The 15,824-nt window shown below is 47.1% G+C and overlaps 1 protein-coding gene across 2 annotated transcripts in view; it reads right to left on the reverse strand.

Annotated features, from left to right (window-relative positions):
* The window catches only part of MYO7A (myosin VIIA), a 93,048-nt gene that overhangs the window by 57,719 nt on the left and 19,505 nt on the right, over positions 1 to 15,824 (reverse strand). For both annotated transcript variants that reach the window (XM_066618974.1, XM_066618973.1), the window contains exons 8-13: positions 15,525 to 15,601; positions 14,118 to 14,237; positions 11,523 to 11,665; positions 10,981 to 11,191; positions 8,729 to 8,864; positions 7,740 to 7,846 (exon numbers count right to left, since the gene is read on the reverse strand). In XM_066618974.1, the coding sequence (XP_066475071.1) occupies positions 7,740 to 7,846; positions 8,729 to 8,864; positions 10,981 to 11,191; positions 11,523 to 11,665; positions 14,118 to 14,237; positions 15,525 to 15,601 (794 nt within the window). The remainder of the gene's footprint in view (positions 1 to 7,739; positions 7,847 to 8,728; positions 8,865 to 10,980; positions 11,192 to 11,522; positions 11,666 to 14,117; positions 14,238 to 15,524; positions 15,602 to 15,824) is intronic.

The following is a 15,824-nucleotide window of genomic DNA, read 5'->3' on the forward strand; positions in this document are numbered from 1 at the left end:
CAAAGACAGTTTCAAACCCAGAGCCAGTATGTGTGTATTCTCTTTGCACACATAATGCAACACTTCACAATGGCCAAGTAGTAGCAGGTGCCAGCATGAAGGCCTGTGTGGGCGGCCTCTCACACTGACAGAAGAGGCACAGGATGCAGAAGGTAAGCAGAAGCAGATTGGGGTATAGGAGGCCAGGTAGGGGGTGTGATGGAGCAGGGAAGGTGGACTGGGCCCAGGAGGGCGGCAGGGATGATGGAAGAGGCTCCCACTGGATCACATCCCCCCTCCCAGGCCTGATCCAAACTGATTTTGCTGATGCAGGCCTGAGCATCCCCATAGCAGCTGCTGGGGCTTACTTCAGGGCAAGGGGTCAAACGTCTCCTTACCTCAGGGAGACCTCCAGCAGCCTCATTTCCTGCTCTGGATACAAAGGTGGCTGTTCTGGCACTGATGCATCACTGCATGGTAATTTCGTTGGGATTGGCATATAAGAGTACAATCCTGAGCATATCTACTCAGAAGTAAGGCTTACAGTATTTAATGGGACTTGCTGTCAGAAAAATGCTCATAGAAGTGAGCACTGGGGGTCAGAGCCAGCCAAGAGTCAAGGCACCTTTTGGTCCCCAATGCTGCCACCTGGAAAGTAGCCATTGCAGCTTGCAAGCAGGAGTATGCCGTCCAAATGCTCAAACCTATATGTTTGCCAATAAATCAGACATTGCAGAGACACTGTTAAGACTCCAGTGGCCTCTCCTCTGGAGTGAGTTGGGATCCAGACAGAGCTCCAGTACTCCAATTCGAACCACTAAAAGGACCTGGGGCTTGAGCATGCAACAATAATTTGGAGAACATGCTCCCAAATTTGATCTAAATGAGCAGGGCTGCGTATACTCTTTGCTTAGAATGAAATTAAAATTCTGTATCGATAATACATGTTCTGTCTGCCAAACACTAGACTCTATGATGTAGATAAATTATGCATTATAAGAAAATTTTGGATAACTCCAGTCTTCCTCTACCCAAATTTTTGAAGGCTAAATTAGATGAGATATTGGGGTGGGTGGGGAAGAGTTGTTAAACCCTCCCCTCCCCCCATGTTTTTTCTCAAAACAGCTTTTCCCCACTGGTTTTTATGGAGTTTGGTTGGCAACCTTCAGTCTCAAAAGACTATGGTATAAGCCTACAGCACCTGGTATTCCCATGCAGTCTCCCATCCAAGTACTAACCAGGCCTAACCCTGCTTAGCTTCCAAGATCGGGCATGTGCAGGGTAACAGTTGCTGTAGACACCTTAAATGCCTCCTTTGTGGGAGGAGAAGGCTGGGGTACAAATTTTTAAAATAAACGCTTCTTGTCTCTGAACCACACTGGGAGATAAAAAGTCAGGGAAAAGTGAATTCTGTGCCTGGTAGCCATTTTTCCAGTCACTTCTGTGGTATCCTCACAAACCTGCAAATTAGTTTCACACACAGCAGCAACTGGGGCACATTGCACATGATGCACACCCAGCAGCAAATGTGTACTAAAGGAAGCGAAAGGGTAAAACATGTTGCAGCTTAACCATTTCTGCCCAACATTGCATATACGCAACAGGGATCAAATGTGCACAAGCTGTGGGCTGAACAGAAATGGGTTTAAAGTGCTCCCTAAGTAACCAATGAGAATCACAATAAATAAAATATTTGGTTCACTTAGAAACTTGCAGAACCGTGCCATGAAACATGCCGTGAATGCTATTCAGCCTGCTGTCTGAAATGAGTTTGACACCCCTGGTCTATAGTTTACCAAAAACAATTTATTTTTTTTTAAGTTTACAAAATAACTTTAGGGAGGAGGAGGTGTGACATCGCACATTGACAAAGTCGTAGGCATTGGCCAATCACCCTAATTTGACTAGAGGCAATTTGCGCACAGAAACATGCTTGTTTGGACAAAGAATCAAAAAGCTCAAACAGTCATAAGAACATCAGAAGAGCCCCAGTAGATCAGGCCAAAGGCCCATCTAATCCAGCTTCCTGGATCTCACAGTGGCCCACCAGATGCCTCAGGGAGCACGCAAGACAACAAGAGACCTTCAGGCTGCTGCTACTCCCTGGCACCTGGCCTTCTGAGGTAGCCTGCTTCTAAAACCAGGACGTTGTACATAACCATCATGGCTTGTAACCCGCGATGGACTTTTATTCCAGAAATCTGTCCAATCCCCCTTTAAAGGTATCCATGCCAGATGCCAGCACCGTATCCTGTAGCAAGGAGTTCCACAGTCTACTTACACACTGGGTAAATAAATATTTTCTTTTGTCTGTCCTAACTGTCCCAACACTCACTTTTAGTGGATGTCCCCTGGTTCTGGTGTTATGTGAGAGTGTAAAGAGCATCTCCCTATCCACTCTGTCCATCCTCTGTCATAATTTTGTATGTCTCAATCATGTCCCCCCCTCAGGCGTCTCTTTTCTAGGCTGAAGAGGCCCAAATGCCATCTTTCCTCATAAGGAAGGTGCCCCAGCCCAGTAATCATCTTAGTCGCTCTCTTTTGCACCTTTTCCATTTCCACTATGTCTTTTTTGAGATGCGGCGACCAGAACTGGACACAATACTCCAGGTATGGCCTTACCATAGATTTGTACAACGGCATTATAATACTAGCCGTTTTGTTCTCAATACCTTTCCTAATGATCCCAAGCATAGAATTGGCCTTTTTTACTGCTGCCGCACACTCACTTTTAGTGGATGGTTCTGGAGTTAAGTGAGAGGGAAAGACCATCCCTCTATCCACTCTATCCACCCCCTGCATAATTTTGTAAATCTCAATCATGATCCCCCTCAGGCTCCTCTTTTCTAGACTGAAGAGCCCAAATGCTGTAGCCTTTCCTCATAAGGAAGGTCCCCCAGCCCAGTAGTCATTTTGGTCTCTCTCTTCTGCACCTTTCCCATTTCCACTATACCTTTTTTGTGATGTGGTGACTAGAAATGTACACATTACTCCAGGTGAGGCCTTCCATTAATTTGTAGAACAGCATTATAATATTAGCTATTTTATTTAGTCACTGCACTCATGACTCTCCTACCCAATCACACAGCTGTGTGTGAGCATATGCCCCCCCCTTTTTTTAAGGTGACATCTTTTTTAAGGTGACATCTACAAGACAGAGGAACAGACAATTCATTACTACAGACAGTTGCCCTAAATACAGAGCCACAGAACCTGGAAGAGTTTTTCAAAAATTTTCAACCACTGTGCTCCAAACTCCCATGCACACCTGTGGACCTTTGTGGCACAAATGCGCCACGGCACACAAGTTGAAAACCGCTTCTCTAACTAGCCGTGTGTGAAAAACACGGAGAAGAAAGGCTTTAATTCTTTGCTACCACCTAGGTCCCAGTTGTGGATCTCCCATTGGGTTCTATGGGACAAATGCCCTGGGCGCGAGGCTGTAGGACCCTCCGGAAGCCTCTCTGAGGCTCCTGACGGGGTTGGAAAATGTATTTCCAGTTTCCCAGAAGCACTGTTTATAGCGATGGGGAACCTCAGAGAGGCTTCCCTGATGTAGCCTTGGATCACACGAGGCTCCATGAACCTCAGGTGAGTGGGGGGGGGGGTGGATTTCCATGCAGGGAAGTCAGCGACATCCTGAGGGGGAGAGCCATCGTGAACCTTTGCCCTAGGGTGTGGGGCTGGGGAGGTCCACAGCTGCTAGGTCTCAATAGATCTCCCACGCCACCCACTTCTACTTTTATTTATAAAAGAAGAATCCAACATGCCAGGTGCTTAACATCCTCATAACATATCATTTGGTCCTATGAGACTGAGCTGTGCATGAGGACATCTCTGATGGTCTTCTTACCTCTCTCATGAATTCACTTGGGAGCCTTAGGCAGTCCACTGCAGATAATGTGTGGATAATACTACTGGCCTACCTTGCAGGATGGTCATAAGGATTACAGCAAGAAAATGTATGTAAAACATTCTCGAAAGTGCTACATAAAAGCTAAGTATTATTTTTAAGTGAGCTTTGGGAAACTTCCCATCAATTCCTTTCAATTCAACTTCTAGAGCTTGGTTGGTGCAAAAGCCAGCAACGGTGTCTCTTTAATTCCTGCTCAGGTGGTTATCTGCACAGCAGGCCTGCGTGATCCATGCCTTTAAGCTGCTCAGAGCAAGGATTTGATGTGCCAGTAAACAGTAAACCTCTAACCTCTTACACAAGGCGAGCTGTCTATCACCTTATTTCCATTCCTTTCATCATCTTCCGCAGGTAAGACAACTGTGACCTCTTCATTCCAGATTCAGACCTGCCAGGCTTGCTGCACTTGGCATCTGCTGGAAAGATAGTTGGCAACCTTCAGTCTCAAAAGACTCTGGTATCGCACTCTGAATGGTGGTTCTGGAACAGCGTCTAGTGTGGCTGAAAAGGCCACACTGGGAGTAAGAGCAGTCTGTCCCTGGTCTGTCTCCCTGGCTACGGGCCTTTCTTCTTTGCCTCTTTGCCTCAGTCTGCTGGCCAAGTGTCTCTTCAAACTGGGAAAGGCCATGCAGCAAAGCCTGACTCCAAGCAGGACGCTCAGAGGCCAAGGTTTTGCATCTGTTGAGGTTCATTCCTAAGGCCTTCAGATCCCTCTTGCAGATGTCCTTGTATCGCAGCTGTAGGGTGCTTTCCCTGCACAAGTTCTCCATAGAGGAGATTCTTTGGGAACCGGCCATCATCCATTCTCACGACATGACCAAGCCAATGCAGGCGTCTCTGTTTCAGCAGTGCATTTTGTATATTGTATTGGCAACCTTCAGTCTCAAAAGACTATGGTATCGCACTCTGAAAGGTGGTTCTGGCACAGCGTCTAGTGTGGCTGAAAAGGCCAATCCGGGAGTGACAATCCCTTCCACACCGGGAGCAAGTGCAGTCTGTCCCTGGTCTGTGTCCCTGGCTATGGGCCTTCCTTCTTTGCCTCTTAGCCTCAGACTGTTGGCAAAGTGTCTCTTCAAACTGGGAAAGGCCATGCTGCACAGCCTGCCTCCAAGCGGGCCGCTCAGAGGCCAGGGTTTCCCACTTGTTGAGGTCCATCCCTAAGGCCTTCAGATCCCTCTTGCAGATGTCCTTGTATCGCAGCTGTGGTCTACCTGTAGGGCGCTTTCCTTGCACCAGTTCTCCATAGAGGAGATCCTTTGGGATCCGACCATCATCCATTCTCACGACATGACCAAGCCAACGCAGGTGTCTCTGTTTCAGCAGTGAATACATGCTAGGGATTCCAGCACGTTCCAGGACTGTGTTGTTTGGAACTTTGTCCTGCCAGGTGATGCTGAGGATGCGTCGGAGGCAGCGCATGTGGAAAGCGCTCAGTTTCCTCTCCTGTTGTGAGCGAAGAGTCCATGACTCGCTGCAGTACAGAAGTGTACTCAGGACGCAAGCTCTGTAGACCTGGATCTTGGTATGTTCCGTCAGCTTCTTGTTGGACCAGACTCTCTTTGTGAGTCTGGAAAATGTGGTAGCTGCTTTACCGATGCGCTTGTTTAGCTCGGTATCGAGAGAAAGAGTGTCGGAGATAGTTGAGCCAAGGTACACAAAGTCATGGACAACCTCCAGTTCATGCTCAGAGATTGTAATGCAGGGAGGTGAGTCCACATCCTGAACCATGACCTGTGTTTTCTTCAGGCTGATTGTCAGTCCAAAATCTTGGCAGGCCTTGCTAAAACGATCCATGAGCTGCTGGAGATCTTTGGCAGAGTGGGTAGTGACAGCTGTATCGTCGGCAAAGAGGAAGTCACACAGACATTTCAGCTGGACTTTGGATTTTGCTCTCAGTCTGGAGAGGCTGAAGAGCTTTCCGTCTGATCTGGTCCGGAGATAGATGCCTTCTGTTGCAGTTCCAAAGCAGTGCATACATGCTGGGGATTCTAGCTCATTCCAGGACTGTGTTATTTGTAGTAGTTAGTTTTTTGTTGTTGTTTTTAATCAGGCTGAATTTGCATCTTGAACAGAGAAAGAGTTGAAGGGCCAGCAACGCTGACCTTGCCCACAGACTCTCAGGTGATCTTATTTAGTGGCGTAGCTAGAGGAGGTGCAAAGCACTAAGTTTTGCAGAGAACCTCATCATGGCATGCAAGGGGCCCCTCTGTCTCCTTTTGGAGCCTAGTGTTCACTTCCATTGTGCTCCCACCACCTGGAATGGCCCCGAAGGGGTGGGTGTGGGGCTGTTTGCATGCCACTTTGAGGTTTCCTGCAAAACACAGTACTCTGCATCCCCTCTAGCCAAGCCACTGACCTTATCTGTAGGTAAAGGGACCTTTGACTCCATTCTCAGTGTGCAGAGGCTTTCGCAACTGCCCCTGCATGAACTCCCAATGCACAGGCATAGAGTACTGAGCAGTTGAGGGGCATTATGGGAGCACTCAGTTAAACCCTTGTTTGCTGGGAGAGGGGGGCTTCAGGACTTGGAGCTCTTTGTCTGGCTTTTGGTTCAGGGGAATGCACCTGACGTGCATCATCGTAGGGGAAAACTTTGGGGTCCCTCCAGAGGCTTTGTGGGGGACAGACGGGGATCCTATGGGAGCCGGATTGTCCCTATTTGCTCATTCAGTGTGAAAATTATGTACATTTTTCTACATTTCCTCCCCTCAATGGCGTAGCTACAGGAGGGGCGATGCAGTAAGTACTACAAGCACTGCAACAGGCTGTGTGAAAAGCCATTCCAGGCAGCAATGGCAACAGCTCCAATGATGAGAGGGAGGGGCTGCTTACAAGGCGCACTGTGGCACCCGCAGTACTTAACCCGTTGCCCACCTTTAGCTACGCCACTTTCTCTCCCATGTTTTATGGAGGGCATCCTTCTGTAGGAAGCCATCTGTGTAGCAGCTATGAGTTGAGAAGTTCTTCTGGCTTCTCTCGCTCACGAAACATTGGGAGCGGGGAATGGGACAGAGGGGAACTGTTGCAATTTAGCATTTTAAAAAATTATCAGAAATGTTTTAAATATAAATAAGTAAACAGGTGACAATAAAAATGGTTGATTGAGCAAACGCTGCAGCTCTGCTTCATGCCTACACCACATGGTCTCTGATTTTAAAAGCACAACCTATACCAGTATCCTGTGACTTGCCATGTTGGAAGCTGCCACTCCAGTCGAGCACTCAATGCCTGAACCTCCTACCTGTTATCAGAGCATAGGCCAAATTTGTGTGGCTCTTTAGTTCATGCAACACAGATTCAAGCAGCACCTTACATCGCAAACTGGTGTTAATTTCTACATTAGTTTGTAACTGTAAGCACAGAGAAAGAGGAAAGTGGGGGCAAGAAAAATCAAGTAGTTTTCCTGAGAAGAATCTGAGAGTAAAATTAGCCAGAGGAAGGTGATTTTTCCTGAGGGAATCCATTGTGAAGAAAGTGCATGCTTCAAAACTTCAAAGGAAACTGAGTCTGCAAGGGTAAAGTACTCCTTGTTGTAGTTTTGTCAATTACAGACAATTGCATATTAAACTGTGGAAAATATTAATGACTTACAAGGGCTCTTTGTGTTTTCAGTGTCCAAAATGAAGACAGTCTTGCTGTCCACATTTATCCCTTCTTTTCCTAGTTGGTCCTACAAGCATTTTCAAAAATTTGAAAGCTATGCATGATTCTTCAAGTTATGCTTGGACACTTCAAGTGGCCTCTTCTCTAATACGCATTACCTTCTGACAGTTCCTTTCAAAGCATCTGCTTCCCTGTGCACTCCACTCCACTCCACCCCCACCCCTATTTACTAGAGATCTATTACCATGGCTACATCAGCCTGGAATATTTGCTTGATGAATTTGTTTCTCGAGGAATGAACCAACTGGATGATGTCTCCATGGAGCGTGTCCCTGTTTTTCTCCAGGAACCCTGCAGGGGAGAAGAGAGAGAAGAGGAGATTAAGAAAAAAGCATGAACCACACATTGTTCAGTTACTGAATTTGTAGCAGGTCCCATCCAAAGGGTTCAGGGGAAAGATGATATAACAAGTATTTAAAAAAATTCAAAACCAAGATAAGAAAAGCTAGAAAATATGAACCACCCCTTGGACCAAGATCTGCTTGGCAGCAAAACTAAGACATGACATCCTTTCTGAAATTTATAAACAGACTTTGGAGAGTCTCCAGAGGAGTAAAACTTCCCTGTTTTCCTTTCTCTGTACATTTCCTGATGAAGCCATGTGTAGGTATGGCAAACTCAGGAGGAGGAGCAAATCAAGGAACTGAACTAATCCTGGTTTACGTTGACATGAAACTGAAGAAGACCATAGATCTGAGTTCTCCAGCAGCTCAGATTCACTGAAGTTATATTAACTAGCATACAATCTTGCTAAAAATTCACTGAGGAGAGATGAATGCAGGTATTTGCACTGAGTAACAAAAGTTAACCTCTGCTCAACACTTCAGCATTTATTGACTTCATTTTAAAAAGGTATTTCCTGTTAACTTTTCATTATTTATTCGTTTCTACAAAATGACAAGTAAATTTTGCAACTCACCAGGAGTGTTCACTACACTGGAATGAAGAACAACGCAAATTAGGGAACCACAAGGAACTTGGAACAAATCAAAACAAGAGCAAATCCAGGAACTGAAGTGTCCCAAAGGAAAGTGGAGAAGAACTTGAAAAAGAGGTCTCCCCCACCCAGAGTGAGGCTTTACCTGGTCTGGCACTATCATCTGATAAGCAGACATGCCCAAGGGCAAGTTCCCCACCCCAATAGCTGCCTGGTTCAGGTAGATCTCAACTGACCTTTGGTTTCATAGTACACAACTCCAGCAAAGTGGTTGATGCCAAACTGGGTGTCATAATTGTTTCTGGGTGGGATGTAGTTGGTGTTAAGTTTGTGCTGGGAGTTCAGCTTGTTTAGCATGGTGGCATCTGTTCCCTGTATCAATTGAAACAAGAATTAGGAAAGCTGTGGTAATCCAACACTTTCCTGCATAATCATCATTTCACTGCTCCCCCCATGCCGACACAGCTGTGCCACTGGAGAGTGTGCTGCATGGTGTGTGTGGGGGGTCCCCTGGGTCAGGAAACATTTATGCCCTTATCTGGGGGTAAGCATCTTGCACCAGGAGGGTCTACTTGGATCTGCACACTCGATTGTGCTGGTGCAAGTCCATGTGGACGTGGGAAGGCAGACTGAGGCCTTGAAGGGGGGGTGGGATACTGCCAGCACAACTGCCGATGATACCTGCTCCCAGCCTTTATTTCACCCCCAATTTTGCCCTATCTCCCCCCATCTCATCCACTCCCTGCCCAATTCTACCTCTTCCCTGTCTCCTTCCCAGCCCCACACTGACTTACCAGTGCTGGGAGACACAAAAGGTCTGCTGGCGGGCCACTACAACTGCGCATGACATGTGGCAGTGGCCCAGCCCCACCTGACAGCAGGTAGCATAGAGCACCTTACACTACTGGAACACAAGTTCCAGTCGCAGAAGGCTATCGTAAGATTGGGCTGATAATGTCTTTCTGTTGGGAGAAAATGATTATCAGCAGCCACAGGTGCTAAAATCTTGCATAAACTAGTTAGGGAGACAAATATTGGCTTGATGTGAAAACTCTTGCAAGAAATGCTCGTTGGCTGGAGACTAATTATGAATGGTGCATTCAAATATTCACCTGAACATGCACTCTGTTGAAAGCAATGGAGTTGAAAGATGACAGCCCTGACTTCAAAGGGAGGCTAAAACAGGAAGCCACCGAGCTGGAATTCACAAGCAAGTGTGCTGTTATTCAGCTGGGACTTAACCACAATGGGGAAATCATGGACAGGAGGTCTGGTCTAGAGGGTAGAGCCTCCATTAGCCCAAAGATAACATCAGAAGGTTGCCAGTTCGAGGACACCGGCAGCTCACTGAACGGCTGAAAATGGCGAGACCTTGAAGTGGCTGACAAGCCCAGCTGAGTGATTCCTCCTGCTCTTGGTGTGAGCAAGAAGTGTCTTGGCTGCCCTCCATGTGAGAGATGGAGCTGCTTGTCAGCCTGTGTGGGAGAACCGTAGGCCAGAAGTGAGACCAAACCAGGAAGATCCATTGTGAAATGTTGTTGGTTCTTGAAAGACAGAACCTCCATGATTGTACAAATCCCCTTGAGGGATTTAGAAACGCCTGCCTCTGTAAACCGCCTTGAATAAAGTCAGAGGAGTAATCCGATGACCAGAAAGGCGGTATAGAAATACTGAGTTATTATTATTATTAAATCTTTCTCACTACAGAAAATAATGATCCTTCTTTAGGTGTGAAATGACCAGAGCAAATAATGGTTGCTTCTGGGAATGGGGTCTGCATGGTTATCTTGCATATATCTGAGCTCTGCACCGAAATGCAAGAGGCTTAATGTTACTCCTTAGCATCTCACAAACTTTCTCCATATATCTGCCAACTTAGGAGACTGCTGGCCCAACTCTTCGCAAAGGGTACACCAGCAGAACATGTGCTCATGGCAGTCGCAAAAGTGCCTTGAAGTGCTTTGCAACATCATTCTTAGCCAATGCACCAGCAGGAAGGCCACAGCCTTCCCGCTGGTGTTGGTGGTCTCAGGGACACCCAATGGACAAGTCCAGTGCAGGGAGAGGGTGGGGGGGGAAGGGATGGGGGGCTGGACGGACTGGGCCCAGGAGGAGGTAGGATTGGCGTTGGCACATACCTTATCCTATCCCCCTTCCTAAGCCTGATCCACTTGGATAGATCAATTCAGACTTGAACAAGCAATATCACTGCTGCAGGTCTGAGTTGGCCATTGTGGTTGCTGGAGCTTACCCCAGGGTAAGGGGATTAGTGTTCCCTTACCCCAAGGAGACCTCCAGCAGCAGAGGTCTCCAAAATTCCCCTGTGGGATAAAGCAGAATATGTCCAGGCACTGCTGCATTGCTGTGTAGGACTTGTTAAGATTGGGCTGGGTGTTATATAAGAGCCCCAAGACATTTTGTTGCTTTGCGACTGCAGATGGTCCTGAGTGGCCCTCTAGATTGCAGCGCAGCCCGGCAAGACGCTGACCTTGGGAAACTTGCTTTCCTCGTCAATCAGGGAGATGATGTTCATTGGCTTGATGGCAATCATGTCCAGTGCGTCCTGGTTGTCGGTGAACTCGATGTGTTGCCAGTTAATGTTCTCCAGGTTGTACTCCTCCTGCTCAAGCTTGAAGACGTGGCGGACAAAGAACTGCTGGAGATTCTCATTTGCAAAGTTAATGCAGAGCTGTTCAAAGCTGGGGAGGGGCAAGCAGAAGCTTTGGTCAAATTCTTTTATGGTGGACAATTATCAACAGCAGAGAGAACAACAAACAAACAAGGACAAACAATGAAGAATGCAGGCAAAAAATAAGTCATGAGAATGACGGCCCAGTTCTAACTAAATCCCCACACAGTGATGCAGCACACCAGCATGGATTACACAACTGGAGGTCTCCTTTATCTTCCCCTCTCCTTTCCTAAGTGGGTGGGGGCAGTAGTGGATTAAGTCCCACCCCCTACAACTTTACCAGCTACTTCACAGATCTGCAGAGATGTCCTGCATCACTCTCCTAGGGCCTGACATACCTGTTCACCGTGAAGTTCTCAAAGCCAAAGATATCGAGCAGCCCAATGGATCGCCGGATGCTCTTGTGCTCGTGGGAAGGAGGTCTGTAAATGGCAGCATTGATCTTCTCCACAATCCATATGAAAAGCCTTCCATAGATTCCCTGAATGTTGAAGAGATGGGAGTGTACAAAATACCATTTTAGTGCAACTTAGTTATGGGATATTCAATATGACCCGCATGTACAATCACATCAACTTGCCTCGATGAGATCTAGAAACTGAGCTTGTCACAGAAGATTATGTTAGTAAACACATCTTTGTCCATCCTTTCTGCAAGGAGATCAAGGTAATGGTATATATTCTTCATCCCACCTCTTCTCTTGTTGGCAACCTTCAGTCTCGAAAGACTCTGGTATCGCGCTCTGAATGGTGGTTCTGGAACAGCGTCTAGTGTGGCTGAAAAGGCCAATTCGGGAGTGACAATCCCTTCCACACTGGGAGCAAGTGTAGTGTGTCCCTGGTCTGTCTCCCTGGCTATGGGCCTTCCTTCTTTGCCTCTTTGCCTCAGTCTGTTGGCAAAATATCTCTTCAAACTGGGAAAGGCCATGCTGTACAGCCTGCCTCCAAGCGGGACGCTCAGAGGCCAGGGTTTCCCATCTGTTGAGGTTCATTCCTAAGGCCTTCAGTTCCCTCTTGCAGATATCCTTGTATTGCAGCTGTGGTCTACCCGTAGGGTGCTTTCCCTGCACAAGTTCTCCATAGAGGAGGTCCTTTGGGATCCGACCATCGCCCATTCTCACAACATGACCAAGCCAATGCAGGCGTCTCTGTTTCAGCAGTGCATACATGCTAGGGATTCCAGCTCGTTCCAGGACTGTGTTGTTTGGAACTTTGTTCTGCCAGGTGATGCCGAGGATGCGTTGGAGGCAGCACATGTGGAAAGTGTTCAGTTTCCTCTCCTGTTGTGAGCAAAGAGTCCATGACTCGCTGCAGTACAGAAGTGTACTCAGGATGCAAGCTCTGTAGACCTGGATCTTGGTATGTTCCATCAGCTTCTTGTTGGACCAGACTCTCTTTGTGAGTCTGGAAAATGTGGTAGCTGCTTTACCGATGCGTTTGTTTAGCTCGGTATCCAGAGAAAGAGTGTCGGAGATCGTTGAGCCAAGGTACACAAAGTCATGGACAACCTCCAGCTCATGCGCAGAGATTGCACCAGCCCACCTACCTATTTTGGTTTTACAACAACCCTGTGAGAGAGGTTAGGCTGAGAGACAGTGACAGGCCCAGTGAGCTTAATGGCTGAGAGGGGATTTGGATCCAGGTCTCCTAGATCTCAGGCCCAGATCAAACATGCAAAAAAAAAGTGGTAAGGGGCATTTTTCACAATATAAGAGGACATTAGGAAGTAATGCCCACATGGGTTTCCTTATCTCATAGATTTTGTGCCATGGAATATCCAAGTATGTCTTTCCTACTCATCCCCTCTTAATCCATGATTCTGTAGCCTTCCATGTGGTTTTTCAAAGTTATGGTCACAAAACCCACATGGTTCTTCTCTACATTAATGAATTTGATAGGAGAGATGGCATCTTAGACTGTCCTCTTGGAAAGATCTTCTTCACCTCAGCTCCTACCCTTGTTGGATTTGGCCGTCTCCTCTCCCTCACTTGTCTAGGCCAGGAATTTTAACAGCTTCTTCTCATAGCACACTGACCGGCCCGTCCTCTTAGGTCATCAGAGAAGGCCTTTTTACAAGTGCTGCCGCCTAAGGAGGTACATGGGGCAGCGGCAAGAAATAGGGCCTTCTCAGTAGTGGCACCAACGTTATGGAACGCCCTTCCCCTTGACTTGAGAATGGCTCCCTCTCTTGAGACTTTTTGGCGAGGCCTGAAGACCCTTCTGTTTAAACAAGCCTTCTGAGTTCATGGCCTTTTTAACATCTTTTTTACATCTTTTAGTATTTTTTACAGGCTTGAGTCCTCTATGATCTGCTGCTTTATGCTCTTTTTTAATCTGACTTTTTATCTGACTACTGTTTTTATGGTATCTGTTAATGAGTTTTAATATGTTTTTATCTGTTTGTTAAATTACGTTTTAACCTGTTTTTAACATGTTGTAAGCCGCACTGGGTCCCTTTGGGGAGAAGGGTGGGGTATAAACAAAATTTATTATTATTATTATTATTATTATTATTATTATTATTATTATTATTATTATTATTATTATTATTATATGCGACCTACACTGACTATGGTCTTCGCCTCTTGTGGTGTCACTTCTGGCTTCTGGGAGACTCTTCCTGGTTCTGCAGTGCTGTTTCTAGGGCCACTGTCTGTTGTAATGAATTGTCTGTTCCTCTTCCTTTGCCAGCAGAGTCAATTCATTACTACTGACAGTTGCCCTAGAAACAGAGCTGTAGAACCTGGAAGAGTTTTTCAGCAATTTTCAACCACTGTGCTCCAAACTCATTCCTTCTCCCCAGGGAATACGCAGTATTGGAAGGGCTAGGGATCTCCACGGCGGAGGGATCCCTACCAAACTGATCTTTATGATTCCACAGTTAGGGAGAAAAGGAGAGCCAGACAAAGAAACGGTAGTGTGAGCCGGTCTTACCTTTACAAAGGCATCCCTGACATCCAGCGCCTGCTCCATGCTTAGGGGGGTGGAAACAGTCTCCCCCCTTGTGATAATAGTCCGGCTAGTGAGACAGTTCATCAAATCCTGAGGATCAACCTAGAGATGTGGCAAATAAACGTGATACACCATCATAAGAACAGCCCCACTGGATCAGGCCATAGGCCCATCTAGTCCAGCTTCCTGTATCTCACAGCGGCCCACCAAATGCCCCAGGGAGCACACCAGAGACCTGCAAGGCTTCCTGGGAATTGTAGTCAAGATCATAAGAACAGCCCCACTGGATCAGGCTACAGGCCCATCTAGTCCAGCTTCCTGTATCTCACAGCGGCCCACCAAATGCCCCAGGGAGCACACCGGATAACAAGAGACCTGCAAGGCCTCCTGGGAATTGTAGTTTAAGAACATAAGAACAGCCCCACTGGGTCAGGCCATAGGCCCATCTAGTCCAGCTTCCTGTATCTCACAGCGGCCCACCAAATGCCCCAGGGAGTACACCAGACAACAAGTCCTGCAAGGCCTCCTGGGAATTGTAGTTTAAGAACATAAGAACAGCCCCACTGGATCAGGCCACAGGCCCATCTAGTCCAGCTTCCTGTATCTCACAGCGGCCCACCAAATGCCCCAGGGAGCACACCAGATAACAAGAGACCTGCAAGGCTTCCTGGGAATTGTAGTTAAGAACATAAGAACAGCCCCACTGGATCAGGCCATAGGCCCATCTAGTCCAGCTTCCTGTATCTCACAGCTGCCCACCAAATGCCCCAGGGAGCACACCAGATAACAAGAGACCTGCATCCTGGTGCCCTCCCTTGCATCTGGCATTCCGACATGGCCCATTTCTAAAATCAGGAGGTTGCACATGCACATCAGGGCTTGTAACCCATAATGGATTTTTCCTCCAGAAACTTGTCCAATCCCCTTTTAAAGGCATCCAGGCCAGACGCCATCACCACATCCTGTGGCAAGGAGTTCCACAGACCAACCACACGCTGAGTAAAGAAATATTTTCTTGGTTCTCAGGTGGAAAACTGGGGCCACCGGGGAGACGCCCAGTGATGGCAGCGACAAAAAGGAGAATTCAGTTTTATATTCCTTCTCAGTTTGGGCTTCTCCCCTGGAAATCTTTAGCTCTGCCCTAGAGAGAGCCCACTCTGAATCTCCGGATCTAGAGGCAACACCCTGCTGGCTCACAATCTGGAACTGTCCTTATAAATTTTTACCAGTGAGCTGGGATCCACTGGAACTGTTTTCCCTTCACCTGAAGTTCAAGGCGATGCCCTTTACCAGAGCCAGGTCAGTACCATTTTTGTTCTGCACATCCATTATGAAGACAATCCAAGAAAAAACTACAGACAAGAGACTGGATGGAGAAGTCCAGCTCACCTCTAGCAATGAAGCAGCCGTGATCAGCGATGCTGAATGAACCACCTCACAGGCATCCAGGTTGTCGTAGGTCCGAGCTGCATGTGCAAATGAGGGACAAGACTGCTGTAGAAGAGGCTGGTTGAAGAATGTAACCTCAGCTCCACCACATCTAGGAATAATACTTTGGGTCCTGTGAGCACAACCTAGTTCTCATTGAGGGGATTAATACTGCATCTAGGCTGCACCAACTCAGACTGATGACTCAGGCACATGTGATCAAATGCTCCTTGATACCATTTTTTTCTGTATGCAGAAAAG

The sequence above is a fragment of the Tiliqua scincoides genome, chromosome 3 (assembly GCF_035046505.1).
Source record: "Tiliqua scincoides isolate rTilSci1 chromosome 3, rTilSci1.hap2, whole genome shotgun sequence".
NCBI classification, from domain to species: domain Eukaryota; kingdom Metazoa; phylum Chordata; class Lepidosauria; order Squamata; family Scincidae; genus Tiliqua; species Tiliqua scincoides.